At 27.8% G+C, this 15,690-nt stretch overlaps 1 protein-coding gene across 1 annotated transcript in view; it reads left to right on the forward strand.

Moving 5' to 3' along the window:
- Utx (Utx histone demethylase) overlaps positions 1–15,690 on the forward strand; it is a 154,512-nt gene that overhangs the window by 124,518 nt on the left and 14,304 nt on the right. Inside the window, exons 15-19 of the mRNA XM_067265876.1 lie at positions 3,081–3,197; positions 3,266–3,367; positions 5,042–5,119; positions 6,545–6,997; positions 9,606–10,301. Of these exons, the coding sequence (XP_067121977.1) occupies positions 3,081–3,197; positions 3,266–3,367; positions 5,042–5,119; positions 6,545–6,997; positions 9,606–10,301 (1,446 nt within the window). The remainder of the gene's footprint in view (positions 1–3,080; positions 3,198–3,265; positions 3,368–5,041; positions 5,120–6,544; positions 6,998–9,605; positions 10,302–15,690) is intronic.

Consider the following 15,690-nt stretch of genomic DNA (forward strand, 5'->3'; position numbering starts at 1 on the left):
TTTATTCTGGTGTAATTTATGTAGACTCAATGAATTCTCTGTTTCTCTAAGTTGAAGTAGTTTTGAGATCACATTTTGCTAACTCAAAATTTAAGATACAGAACGTTTATTTCATGCATTTTTTTGTATGCGCTTTCTTTTGCATTTTCAAAAAGATGGATAGTGATTAAGGATGTTTGCAAAATGATTTTAGTGTATTAAAAATGCTTTTGTAACATCAAATTATGCTTTAAAATACTTTCTCCTAGCAAGAATAAACAAATTTTTTAAATATTTGGAAAATGATACTTTTTTAATTCAAACATTAATTGAAAGGTATATTAAAGCAGTAGAGTTAGTAGTAATTTTAATTGCTTCATGGAGAAAAGTATTTTTTAGTGTAATCACACTGCACCTTACACAGTTTTCCAGCACTAGTTTAATCAAAAGAAATGTTTTCAACTCCATTCAGAGGTCTGTCTCAGATTACAAACATATTGAAAAAAAGAACTGAGTTCTAATTTACCATGAGAACTCGATTCTTTAATTAAGGTGCTTTTCACACAGAATAAATGAGATTTTTTTAAAAAATGTTTGTATACCATTATTTTGTCTGGCAAAGGTGATTTATATTATGGAGGTAAAAAACAAAGAACATTTTAACTACTTATAGGAGTAAATATGACAGATGATAAAAAGACTGTCACTATTACTAATTGAAAATGTTTAAAGCCTTAATGTTTCTGTAATGCCAAGACATTACCTATACAATAAGAAAGTATGGATGACATCAGAGCTTTTTCGAATTAGCTGAAAAAGTTAGACGTCTACATAATTCACTATTCTTTCAAATATCTGTTATGGTAGCTGTTTATTCATTCAACAAATATATCTCTCTTTAATCCGAAAAAATTACAAGAATTCTGGTAGACTATCGTACAGCTTTTAGGTCAGAAACCTCTTTTATTGAAGATACATGTTACATATGCATTTTGGGCTTTAAGTCCCTCTTCAGTGCTATACCAAAGAAATTTTAAAAACAATCAGTAATATAACGATATAAGGTGTGTAGATTATATCTTCTTACATAAAAAACTATTTTATCATACTAAAAAAAGTTTTTCACAATTTTTTCCTTCAAATCCATCTGTCACACTCATATGACACTTCTGGGTCTTTTTTACATTATTTACTAATCCTTGTTTAATAAACATAAAAATTTAATAATAAAATATTTTTATAATACATGGAAGTTTTTTCTTTTTTTAAAAAATATATTACCTTTAATGCAGGCATATATCATATAACATTAAAAAATTTAAACAATCGCTAAAAATTTCCAAAGACATTTTTAATCTCAAACAGCATTAGGGTAACTGTAATTATAGTAACGTTCTAGAAATTATTTACAAAAATAAAAACTTTTCTTTAAAAAAATTACAAAGACTACATACCAACATTAATATTTTTTCAACTCTCAATACATCGTACTTTACATTATGGTGTATGACGCTTACATTATAGGGAACTTTTTGTCATAACATCTTCTATCAGACTGTACCATTGCTGATCTATTTACATGCCATTAGAGATATTGATTAAATTTTTACTATTAGATTTTATAGTTTCGATGTGTTCTTTATATTTATGTTTATAAATGTTTTATTTTTTATTTTTTTACTGGAATGAAGGATTTTAACATTTCTATCAATCTAACAGTTACTATTTTTTATATGATTATACCAAGGAGAGTTATTATATTTTAACCTTATCACTGCTTCGTGTTCTTTAATTCTTAACTCTAAAGTCCGACCTGTTTCACCTATATAATCTTTTGGGTTTTGACAATTACAATTAATTTTATATATAACAAAAAAAAATTATGTCTATTGAATAAGGATTAGTGAATAATGTAAAACTTCCCAGACCCAGAAGTGTCATATGAGTGTGACAGATAGATTTCAAAGAGAAAATTGTGGAAAACTTTTTTTTAGTATGATAAAATAGTTTTTTATGTCAGAAGATATAATTTACACACATTATATTGTTATATTACTGATTGTTTTTAAAATTTCTTTGGTTTAGCACTGAAGAGGGGGCTTAAAGATAAAATAAGCCCAAAATCCATATGTAACATGTATCTTCAATAAAAGAGGTTCCTGCCCTAAAAGCTGTAAGATAGTCTACCGGAATTCTTGTAATTTTTTCGGATTAAAGAAAGACACATTTGTTGAACTACTAAACAGCTACCATCTACATAATTGCCTAAAACAGAAAAATTATTCTTTTTATTGAGAATTGCAGTGTACATTTGATGATTCCCACTCTGAAAGCTTATAACAGTTCAATTTTTCCATAAAAAAGGCTTCTGGATTGCAACCTTTAGCTTGGGATCCTTCAAAACTTTAAATTATGATATAGAAAGCTTATTGTACGAAAATGTTGCATGTTATTGAATGTGTATTGTGGGAGTTTCAAGTGAACCTGCTAGGTGCAATGCAGATAATTAACTAAGCTTGAAGTTCCACAAAGCATCATTGCAAATTGCTTTACAAAAACAGGTTTCGTTCAACAATTTGTTGATGCTTTGAATAAATCAGAATTTGTAGAATATATCAAAGAAGATCAAGTCAATCTTCATTACAGTAATGAGTGATGAAAAAGTGTCATTCAAGAATTTTATTAACATTTATAAACGATGTAGTTTCATTGTCAAACAAGATGTTTTCAAGACAGTTGACCATATAACATTGTTGAGCAGGAAGCAATGAATTGTTTTGTAAATACACATAACTAAAAAAAAATATTAAATGATTGTTTAAAGTCTAACTACATTATTTTAATAAAATCATAAATACCACAATACAAACAATGTTTTTGTAATTAAAAATTTCATTAACTCAAAGTTGTATCTTTCTCTTCAACTTTGAATTATTGAGGGTTTACTGTATATCAATATATAATGTTTATTTTAAGTTTTGTCAATATTATTATTTATTATTCAAATACAATAAATTTTATATCAGAATATGTTTTAAATTAAATGTTATCAGAATTTTTTTTAATTTAGGTGTTAATGTTTTTTTGTTACATATGTAAAGGGTCAGTCAAATGCCCAAGTAACTCAGCCTTATGGAACAAGTTGTCAAAATCAACAGGAGCAACAAAGTCATATTGTTAAAAGAATAAAATTAAATTCAGGAACTGGACAAACTATTGTAAGTGGTTTTATTTATAAATAAAGGTTTTTTTTTTTAATTTGTTGATAACAATTTTAATTCAATAGCAATCAGGTACTCATTCAGAAGGAAATGTTTCTGCACAGCAAAATAATCCATATTATTTTAATCAACAACAATTGCAACTTCTTAATTTACAACAGAATCAGGTAAACATTAAATATATATAACATAGCTTTGGGGTATTTCTTTATTTTGTAACCTTTTGTAACTACCAAGTGATCAAATGGAAAGTTCACTTTGTGACACCATACTTGTTACTGTCCTGCTACATGTTATGAGAAACACTTAAATTTTTATATTTACTTACTATGGACCCAAGGAGTAATAATTGACTTTTTGCCAGTGTCTCCAAGTTTACTTCTCACAAGTAAACTTTTTGTTTGATCATGTAGTATATTTGTACAATTTGTACTTCACTAAAAAATAAAGAAATGCTATAAAAAAAATCAAATCAAAAACTGTTTTTTTATATTTTAATCATATTTACTGTGCATAAAATTAATTTAAAAAAAATAAAAATAAGAAGAGAACTAATAAATCTGAAATGGTGCCTTTTTATTTTAAGCTTTTTCAGCTAACACAAACTATTGATTTCTTCCTAGTTTTTTCTTAGTCCTTATAAAAAAAATCTCCTTTTAACTATATATAATTTCTTGTCATTTTTCATGGATTCCTATCTGTGATTAAAAGTTCTTTGATATGTATAGAATATTCTTGACTGGGAAAAATGATATACAATTTTTATAGGAGCACTTATTGTCTTATAAACCCACTTGCTTGAACATAAGTATTATTTGTATTTAAGAAAGCGCTCAACAGAGCTTTCTAAGTTAGTTCTAAATGATTTCTGCTAAACCTCATTTAGATGTAAAGTTATCATAACAAAGATAGACTAAGCAATAATTTCTTTTTCAACAAGAAAATTGTCATCACCTGATTACTCTCCTACATAAAAGCTATGTTCTTTATTGGTAGATACTATACTTTAATATAATAATAATTTACCTTAATTGGTTAATATTTAATACTTTAAATCGAATATATCAATTAAATATTTTATTTTATTTAAAATAAGAAATGGTCTGTTGTAGAATTGGTTTTTTCAAAATCTGTTTGATTCTCTTACTTGATTTTACATTTGAATGTGAAGCTTCTTTGAATACAAACCAAGTAAGAGAATTAAGAAAAAAGTTCAGATAAGTCAAAATAACAACCAGATGTACCATATTTTCATGGAATGACATAAAAACTGGGGAGACTAGCTTGCCAGAAACCCAGGGTTACCAGCATGCTAGTTAAACTGTGACTAAAATATAAAATTAGTCAGATTAAACAAAACTAGTTGTTAATTAAATGTTAAAGAAAACATTCATCCAAGTACAATAAAATAATAATGTTGTAATTTGACTAACTTAAAATCAGGAAGAGCATATTTTTGTTTACAAGACAATAAAACAATTAACAAAAGTACTTTTGGAATTCCATGAGTATTTTATGTTAGAAAAAAGACAAAATGAAGAAATTAAACTTATAATCATAGTTTTTGATGTAATGCTGACAGTTTTACAATAAAAACTGTCTGGTTTTTACCAGGTAACTCCTTTATTTTTTTTTTATTGTTATTTTTTTTTATGCGGCTTCTAGAGGGAGGATGTATAACCTCACTTAAATTGACATGCCAGTTTTTTCAATATGGAAATATCTGATTTCATGGTCTCCCCAGATAGACCAGATTGCCAGTCATTCTGCAAAAATACAATACAAATTCCAAAATTCTTCTGATTATTAAAGATGATTATAACATTTGAAATTTTGCATAGGGTACACTAACTCCACAACAAAGAACATTAATGCAACATCTCCAGCAACAATATCAGTTGATGCAGAAACAAAAACAAGTAAGTATAATTTAAAATTTAAATTTTTTTTATCAAGATGAAATATTCTTAAAATATGAAAAATTATACACCTATCCCTCTTTTTATGCAATTTTGGAATAGATTAGTTCTTTTTTGTCAACCATATTTTTTTTTACATGGAAAAGAAAACAGTTTATCTGAAAATTTTTTAATTTAACTTTTTGTTAAAATTGTGTTATTGTTAAAAAAAGTTACTCTTTTTTGCTGAAAGACTTGATTTAAATACAGTGCATTACTATATGTTGATTTTGTTTCATGTGCTATCTTGTGTTTACTATATTTATATATAAATAATGCTAATGATAAATGATGATAGAATAAAAAGAGCTCCTATTTTTTTTATAAATTGCTTATTTTTCTTGTTCCATTGAAGTTGTGGATCCTTATCAAGCATTTTTCTACAGAATGTATGTACTGTACTTTATGTAAAAAAAAAAAAATTTTTTGTAAAAAGTGTTTTGGAATGTATCCACTGTACAAAAAGATGGATAAGTGTATAGATATGTCTACCACAAATAATTTGTCATCTTTTAATTACATAGCTGTCTTGAGTCTTTCAATATCATTTAATAAGATTTAAAAACGTGGGTGATTAAATGTGAATTTACAACTCACAATGTGTGTGTATGTAAAAGAATTTTATGATTCCTTTTTTTTATTACAGAATATTTTTCAATATAAATGTTAAATTTAAAATTCATGTCATAGTTATATTATGATGAGTTTAAAATACTGAAGAATGAGAAAGTTTATTTTATTGAGAAATAGTTTGGCAATAACTAAATTGATAGATTTTTGTTAAACTATTTTTAAATTACACAGAAATTAACAAATGGACAAGCTACATATTAATTTTTTTAATAACTAAAATTATTAGATGATGATTCTGTTAGAGGCAAATAGCAAATCTGTTTTTAATTAATATAAAAAGAGCAGCTTGATTAAAACCATCAGTTTGGTCTATCTTTAGATAGTATCAATGTTTTTGTTTAACCTACCTATGGTAATATGCGTAAAATATCCAAATTATTGTAAGATAGACCCTACATTATCATGTATCAAGGAATTTTATAAAATGCCAGAATATCATTATCATACATAGAGTTGTAAGGTTCTTGTTTCTAATGAATTAAATAATTATTTCAAGCTACCAATTGGTGGGGACATACAAGGCAAACTATATTAGAGCATTGGAAAATTTGATGTGATCTCAATTTTATAACAGAGTTTAAGTTAATTATTTAAATCAGATTGACAATTTATAAGTTCCATTATGTTGACTCTTCATTCATCCACACAAAATATGACATTATTTACATTAGAAATTTTGTATTGTATAAATCAATAAGTTTTTGTTTGTCAAGAGCAAATAAATAAAATTTCACATTTTATTTTATTTTATAGCAGACTACTACACAGCCAAACATCATAAGGCCTTCCCATCAGCAATCTCTGCCTGTTTCATCTAGTGTATCAACAAATTTTTCTCCTGCTGATTCACGTACAGTAATTTCTGGTCATGCTGGAATACCTGTAAATTCTAGAACAGTGGTTCATTCTGACACATTGAATCATTCCAAAACAGTGCCTGTTCAGTCACAACTTAGTCATACTTCTACTGAAGTTAATAATCATGTTTCATCTGCAAATCAAGCAACAACTGGTACTCCTTTAATAGAAAGTACTACTCCATTTATAAATAGAAGGCCACTGACGACAACACCTGATCAATCTGTTCATAATACCTCACCTTACACTGCCAGTAATCAGGTTTCAGGTGGTGTTCATGATCTTCAGCAGGCCAATTTGCTTAAACAAAGACAGCAAAATGCTTTACATGGCACTATGTCTGGAAATGTGAGTACATTATATTCCATTTAATTTGAACTTTTAATGTATGAATGTTGTTTTAGTAGTATGATTTTTCCATAAACTTAAATAAGATAGGACTGTATAACTACAGTGAATTCTGGTTTTATATGATTTTAAAGTTATGCAATTCAATAATTTATCTTTCATGAGGACATCAAGACTTCACTCACACAAATGTACAGACAGCATATGGAAGAAGTTTTATCTTCAGTTCTATTTGTTTGATTGGAAAGGTCATAGTGATTTTGAAGAGAAATAAAAGAAACTGTTTTAAGACTAAAAATATACTTTTATTCCATTATGTATGTGCCATTGTTTTTAATGACATGTTGCCATCTATGGGGGAGCTTCATGATACCGTCTTTGTAGAACTTTCCAGTTTTTTCTGCAAAAAACTGATCCAAGTAGTTTTTGCAAGCTTCCAAAGTATCAAAGTTTTTATCATGAAGGGAATTTTGCAGAGAATGGAAAAATCATAGTCTGACAGGGCAAGGTCAGGTGAGTAAGGGGGGTAAAACATCCCAGCCTAGTTCCAATAATTTTTGGTGTGTTTGTAAAGATGTGTGCAGTCTGGCATTATCTTGGTGAAATACAATGCCTTTTCTATTAGCCAGTTCCGGACAGTTTTTTTAAATTGTCATGTTCAATTGATCCAATTGGGAACAATACTTATCAGAATCAATTGTTTGATTCTGTGGAAGAAGCTCATAGTACAGGATTCCTTTCCAATCCCACCAGATGGTGAGCATGACCTCCTTTGGATGAAGACCAGCCTTTGGAGTTTTTAATGGTGGTTTGTTTTTCTTACCCCATGATCGTTTTTGGCTGATGATGTTATAAACAATCCACTTTTCATCATCTGTCACTAAATGCTTCAGAAAAGGGTCATTTTCATTTTGTCTTTCAAGAGAATCACAAATGGAGATGCAATCCAGTAACTTTTCTTCCATTAACTCGTGAGGTATCCAAATGTCATAACGATTCATGTATCCAAGCTTCTTTAGATGTTGAAATACAGTACTGTTTGATGACTTCTCTATGTATGCAATGTCTCGAGTTGTGTAATGAGGGTTTTCATCCAATAATGCTTTGATCTGGTCCTCTTCAATAACAGGAGATCTTCCTGAGAGGGAGCATCTTCAAGACTGAAATTACCTGCTTTAAATTTTGCAAACCACTTTCGAACATTTGATTCTGCTACAGCACTCCCACCATAAACATCGCATATTTTTTTTTGCTGTTCATACAGCATTTTTGCCTTTACAATAAAAAAAAGAAAAGAAACAAGTGTTGATAATGCACATTGTTTGCATCAATTTTTGCAACGAGACAAATTAAACGATATTTGAATAATCTTAACAGTTTTTTTTTTTTTTTTTTTTTTTTTTTTTTTTGTAATGGACGCGTCTCAAGGTCATTTATCATAATATTCATTGGTTTGTACAATTCTGATCATTTTCACGTCAATCAATGTCTCAACTGTCAGCTATCAAAATCACTACAAACTTTCCAAACAACCCAATACAATAAGAATGAAGATTCTGTTTTCTATAAAACAATTATCACAGCTATTAAATACAGTGGTAGAATGGCCTCAATATCTGGCATGGATGAAGTTGATGAAAAAGAAATTTAAAGTGATTAATAAAATATTGAAATTGTACATTTGAATGACTGCACTGTAAGCAATATGACCGTACAGCTGGAATTACTGAGTCAGAGCACTTTGTGACTGCAGAATTTGAAAACAATCTGAACATGTTTTATCAATATAAACTTTGTAAGATTGGAAGTAGAATCATTATTTGTTACCAAAATTGATATGATGTTGAGGAGACTGGTTGATATTATTTATATCAAAGAGAAGAAATGACAGATGTTATAATTTTGTAACTATCTTTGTAACACAATTTTTTTATCTTGAAATCTTAAGAAATGCTAATCCATATTAAGACACAATTTTTGTGGAAGTTACTGTTTGTTCTTTTTCAGGAAACATTATGACATTTATCTGCTTTGTGTGCTGATAAGGTTATTGCTACCATTATCCAATATAAAATGAGAATTATTTTTATGCATGAAAATGAGTCTTTGTATACTTTTACATGCAGTGCAAATGACTTATAAACAAGATTTTCTCTTATATTTAGATTCTATTATAAAGTTAACTATTTTACTGTGATGCTTTTGAGATTATTTGATTTAGTTTTTCTTTAGGATGTATGAAGACTTTTGGAATCTCTCATAATCAAAGCATATAATTGCAGCCATTCACATTATTCACAATAAGTTTATACATTTATCTATCTGAATTAGGACTCTGAATTTTCAATATGTTGTTATTTGACATAGTTAGAAATAATGAACAACATATATTTGATAGTCTTACTTACACTTGTATTTGTAAATTATGATAATTTATCACCATTTTAAAAAATTTGTTATTTGATTGATTTTCAATTTATAATTGATAAATTTGAAATAGTATTGTTTTTATAAAATAATTGTTTAATTACATTTAGTACATTTTATTACACTTTTTATATTAACAAAACAATTTCTTAATGAAGAAATATTAAAATTTATTTGATAGGTTCGTCCTCCTTCGACATGCCAATCACCAAGTTCTCAGGAAGTTACAAGTACTACTCTTATGTCACCGTTAGGAGAACAAGATTTTCAAACCGTTCTTTCACAAAAAGAAATAGCATTAGCAGAAGGTTTATTGGCTCAATTCACAGGTGAAATAACATCTAGTAAAACAGATAATTTAGAAAAATCAAAATTATCTGAATCACAGGATATTGTCCAAGATTCATTAGACAATGTTCATTCTACTGTTATGAGTCCAATTAGTGGGGATTTAGATACATGTAAAATTGTTGAACATCAAAGAGAATCAACAGAAGTAGAAGATATTACAAAAAGTAATCAAATAAATGAAAAACAAGAAACTTGGTCAAATTCTTCAAGTAAACATTTAATTGAAAATAGTTCTAAATCTATTAGAAATGAACTGAAAGTAAACACTGTTTCTATCCCAAGTGTTCAGCAGGCTCTGAAACAAAATAGTACAGAAAATCCTTCTACATCAAGTATAACAGCTCCTGTGTCACTCTCTATTAATATGAGTTCTTCCCAGCTGCTGGCAGCATGTAAAGGTTTTGAAAAGAATGGTGTTTCTAATACAAGTATTATGACCGAATTATGTCCTCCTCCGACTCCACCAGATCCTCCTTATCCACCACTGCCAAAAGATAAATTACTACCTCCAACACCAAGTGTTTTTGTAAGTGAAATAATACAATTTTATTACAAATTATTATCAGAAATTTATACAATTGAATCTTTTTAATTTAAATAATCAACCCAAAATAGTTCAAATTATAAAATATTTGCTTAATGATTTTTTGAAAATTAAACACTATAAACTACTTTTTCGTTATTTCATGTTTTTGGTGATACAAAGTTTTTTTTTTTTTTTTTCTCTCAACTTCTTTAATCACTTCAACTTTTTTAAGCTAAAGATAAACTCATGTGTGTTCCAAACTTAAATATTGGGGGGGGGAAAAGCTAGACATTTCTGTTATCTAGATGCAAATGTCACTAAAACTGAAAATAAGCTCGTCATGTGTTTCAATGTTCAAGGAGTATACAAACATGTCTTTCAAGGAATCCTGTAAATAAATTGACCACATGATACTTTCTCGTTCCAGTTTTAAAATAAATAGTAAATCATATTTTGCAAGTAAAATTTGTATTAAGAAAAATTCAAATTAACTTTATCATTAATTTAAATATGAATTTCAATAATAATAATAATTGTTTTAAATTATTCAAAAAGTTTAGATTAATCAGATTCAATTGCACTTTATTTCACAAATTTTTTATTTGAAATTTTTTTATATTTATTCAAATAGATTGATACATGCACTTTTAATGAAATATCAAACATGTACTGTACCTTTCTTTGACTAGCAAAATTTTATTTTCAGTTTTATTCATTTTTTGACAATTTGATATAACTGGTTTATGAATGTATATTAGAAACATTTAAATTTTGTGTTATTTATTATTTCATTATTCAATGCAATAAAATGCTAATCCTGATCATTTTTATAGATTCAAAAATGTTTTTGTTAAATTCTGTTAGATAAAATTAAATGTGTTCATGCACTTTAAACATAAGTTGTTTTTTTAATGAAATTTAATATATATTAAAACTTAAATTTTGATAAATTATTCTACTTAACTTGCTATATATTATGATTCAAATTTCCATTCAACAATTAAGTTAATTTTATTGTTTAAAATACAGAGCAATAAATATAATGTATAGTTTAAGTAATTTGCTGCACACATTATGTGTACAGGACAGCCATGATTTACACAAGGATTACTTTTCTGGTGTGTCTATATAATATTTTGTGCAAATTACAAGTATAAAAGAGTGTCAAAATTTATGAGGAGTGCAAAAGAAATCAGGAGCATAATAGATTTTTGTTTTATGCAGATGAAATTTGTGATGAAAATTTACATGTACTGTGTGTGAAAAATTATTTTTATAAAAATTAGTCTGTATATTACTTGTATTGTGTAGTTAAAAAAAAAAAAATAATAATAATAATAATAGAAGCGATTTGTAAATATTCACTATAATTTGATTTGTTTTTTTATTTTTTTGAGTTGATAGTGAATTTCTTTTTGTTTAACCATGCATGAGCCTTTAGATATTAGGTTAGTTTTTACACATATAGCAAGCTTTATATATTTTTGTTACTTATATTATAAAGATGTATTGTATATAACTTTGAACAATTAGTAAGATATCAGTAATATATTCTTTTGTACCCTAATACAAGATAATTTATTATCTTATATTAGGGTAGGCTGATCAGTAATGCATACAATGAAATAGTCAGAAAAAGAAACTATTTATATGAATAAACAAAAACTGAAATGAAAATATAACATTTTTCTACAAATTGACATATTTAATTTTTCGCTATTTGCCTTGTCATTCAATACATTTTTTTTGATGTAAAACAAGTTTATGCATGTCATCAATAAAAAATTCAATGGTTTTTTGCCTGATCTATGATATTACAGCTTGCTACACTTTATTAGTTGAGCTGAAATGAATTCCCTTGAGATTCCTCTTGAGGCTAGAGAAAAAATTAAAATCACTCAGTGCCAAGTCTGAGCTATAGGGCAGATCCAAACTTCAGTTTCCCAAGAGCATCAATTGTTACATGAGCAGTATGCAGTCTTGCATTATTATGTAGCAACAAAGTTTACTTCCTAACCCAACACATCCCTTTACTATAGGTTCTTTGTTTCAGTATACCATGTTGAATTAACACTATTCCAAACTTCAAAAATTATATCAGGTAAACTTTGGAGTTCCAAAAACAGTTAGCATAAAATACAGATATTTCCTCTGCGTTGTTGTATTTTTGGGGCCAACATAATAGATGTATAGACTCATCTCCTATAACAATATTCAAAAGAAATTGATCTCTGTCTTCACAACACTACTTGCTTTTGTTTGTTTTGTAGTGTCAACATGCATAGCATCTGTCAAAAACATTAGTTGTGTAATCAAACAGAACAAAGAAATACAGTTGAACCTGTCTATCTTGAATATTTTTCTCATTTCCATGCGATTCAAGATAGGTTTCTAGATAAAGATTCCTGCACATTAAACAGTAATAGATTTGATTGGAGGTATGATATTCTATTAATACAATAGTAAGTACAGTACATACTTGTATTATGTATAAGTAAAATATTTTTGACATATCTTAACAGAAATAATTTGTCAATAATTTCTAATACCTGACTTTCTTCACCCAATAAGATGCAAACCAAACATGTTAATCACAACTATGTATTGTATTATAAGAGATGTTTCTCAACTACAATTTGTTATCAAAATGTAGTTGCTGAGCTTCAAACTTAGTATTAAAAATACAATTGACACTTCACTCCATAATTTGAGGTATAGCAGTTTTGGAAGAAAATTATTTGAGATTAAATTCAATATATTTTTCCATGTTTATCTGAAAATGCAGAGGAAAAAATAAATTTCAAGAGAAACTGGTTCAACTGTATTCTACTCTTTTTTAAGATATTCCTAGTCTACATGCTATCTGCTTTCGTGTGTCACAGTAGCCATGTTTTTTTTTTTAATCAATTTATGATTGTCACTGAAACTGGTCTTCCATCATGATGATGATTGCAATAAAAGCATTACCCAGTTCCCATTTATGAAATTTAATGGTTCATCAATTTACTGTAGTTCTATCAACAGTGTTTTCACCATGAACAGCCTTTAAATTGCAATGAATTTTAGTTGGTATTACATTTACAGCACTTTAAAACAATGTGTGATAACTCAATGAGATAAAAATTTAATTATCATTGAGCTGCAATTTGAAAAAAATGTAGATATATAAATTCCCACTGTTGTCTGTCCATTTGTTTTTCCTTAATCTCAAGAACTTAGATATATGAAAGATGAGACTAGATATAGTTAGGGGCAGGAGGCCTCGATTAACTATATATATGAACTTCCAATGCAAACCAGAAGTCATGTTATTTCGATTCAAAAAAATTTTCTAAAAGGTGCTAATTAGATAGAGGCTGGTGCAACCCTATTGTTAAAGGAAAAGCATGATGTACAGGGGCACACCACTTGAAATAAATTAAATTACAGTAGAGAGTCGAAAATCGGCATCAATTGGGGACTGGGGTTGTTCAGATTAGGGATTTGTTTCGATTACGGTCTATGTACGAAAAAATATATTAACCTGTCCGATGTTCAAATTTCTTCGTTGCGTGTCGCTTCCTGTTGAATTTTTATCCGTTGCGTGTCACTTCACGTTGAATTTTTGTCAATTTTAAGCCTAACGAAAATTTTTATAATAATAATAATAGAGGCTATTGTATCGTTAAAAATTATTTCTTTATTTTGTACAAACAAAATAAATATATTGAAGAATATAAAAACATGAAAATTATACTTTAGAAGTAAATCTAGTATCAAAAATGTTCGATTCAGCACGACACAGTCTGACTGAAAATCGTGCCGATTATCGGGCGATTCCGATTACCAGGGTGCCGATTTTCGACTCTCTACTGTATTATTAAAAATTGCAGCTCAATATTGTGATGATGCCACAATAAATAATTGCTCAGTATAACATGACATCACATTAACACTTAATTAGAGGAATAAAATTTACCACAGTTCTGGCTACAAGGTCATGCTGTACATGCATTGCTTATCAGTCTATCTTTGTCCTATTAGAATAGTTGCTGATTTTTTACATGAAAAAAAGGGTATGTGTAAACTTTCCATAAGAAAATTAAATTTTTACAGTTAAAAAACAAAATAATTACGTTTCTTCATTTTAAAAAAAACTAAAGTTTAATTATGTGATTTTTCTTTAATAGTTTGAGCCACCCAGTAACAAGAAAGTTTATGAAAATTGAAATAAAAAACATTTTGTTTTTATAATAGAAATCTTTATTTTATATATTTATGAACAATATTGTACTATTTAACATATTCTGTCATAGTTTTTATCTATTACTGTTCCCTATTCCTTGTTCCTGCTTCTTTCTCATAGCCTAAAAGAACTTTTTAAATTTAAAATATATGTTTGTTATTGAGGAGACTAGGGAAGCTTCATGAGACTCTTAACTTCAGTTTTTAGTAAGTATTGACAAAAATAATAACTCTGTTTAAATAATGATGATGGTGTTTGTTTATTTTTTGTTTCTTACAGCTGTCAGTGTAAGAAATTTCTAATTAAAAAATGCATTAGTAATTCTGAATTTATAACTTTCTAAATTAAATATTAAAGAAAAGAATTGGCCTGGAGCAGGACTCAAACCTGCAGCTTTCATGGGTTGGGAGAGTTTCAGGTTTGAGTCCTGCTCCAGGCCAATTCTTTTCCAACTTACTAAAAATGCTTTAGGATACTAGATAGAGTAATTAAACTGAAAAAATTACATGTCACATTTTATGTAAATGCATTTATCAAGTAGAAAACCGTGAGAATAGAATTCAACAAAACTTGGCACAAATATAATAATAATGATAAACAACTGTTGAAATTCTGTTTACCAAACAGATTATTAAATAATGAGAAACATTTTTGACTGTCTTTGATCATTTCCAGCTTACAGAATAAACTGAATAGAATTGTTTTCAATCTAAAAAAATACAAATTTGAGATAAGAAGAATAAACAAACAAAATCAAATTTTACTTTGAATTTATACTTTTTAAATTTAAAACATTCATTCCATTTATTCTGTAAGCTGAAGATGACCAAAGACATGGTTGTTTAATCAGAAATGTTTTCAATCTGTATGGTAACCAGAGTTTTAGCAGTTCCCCCCCCCTTTCATTGTTATCAGAATAGAAATTATATATAAGTCTATCCTCAGTATATCATTTTTCTGATATAGGCTCAGGTTTCTTAAATACAAAATCTTAATTTGCAACTTTAAATTTCATAATTTTTGTGACTTGCTGAAAATTTAATAGCATGATTGCATCATATTTCAGGTCTTCTGTGCTTAAATCATCTAATTGTTATTGTATGTGCAGAAGGTCTAACTTTTTCAGTTATATAATACACTACTTACATTTTTTCGTTTTGGTTT

Source organism: Centruroides vittatus, unplaced genomic scaffold, assembly GCF_030686945.1.
Source record: "Centruroides vittatus isolate TY-2023 unplaced genomic scaffold, ASM3068694v2 contig_250, whole genome shotgun sequence".
Lineage (NCBI taxonomy): Eukaryota > Metazoa > Arthropoda > Arachnida > Scorpiones > Buthidae > Centruroides > Centruroides vittatus.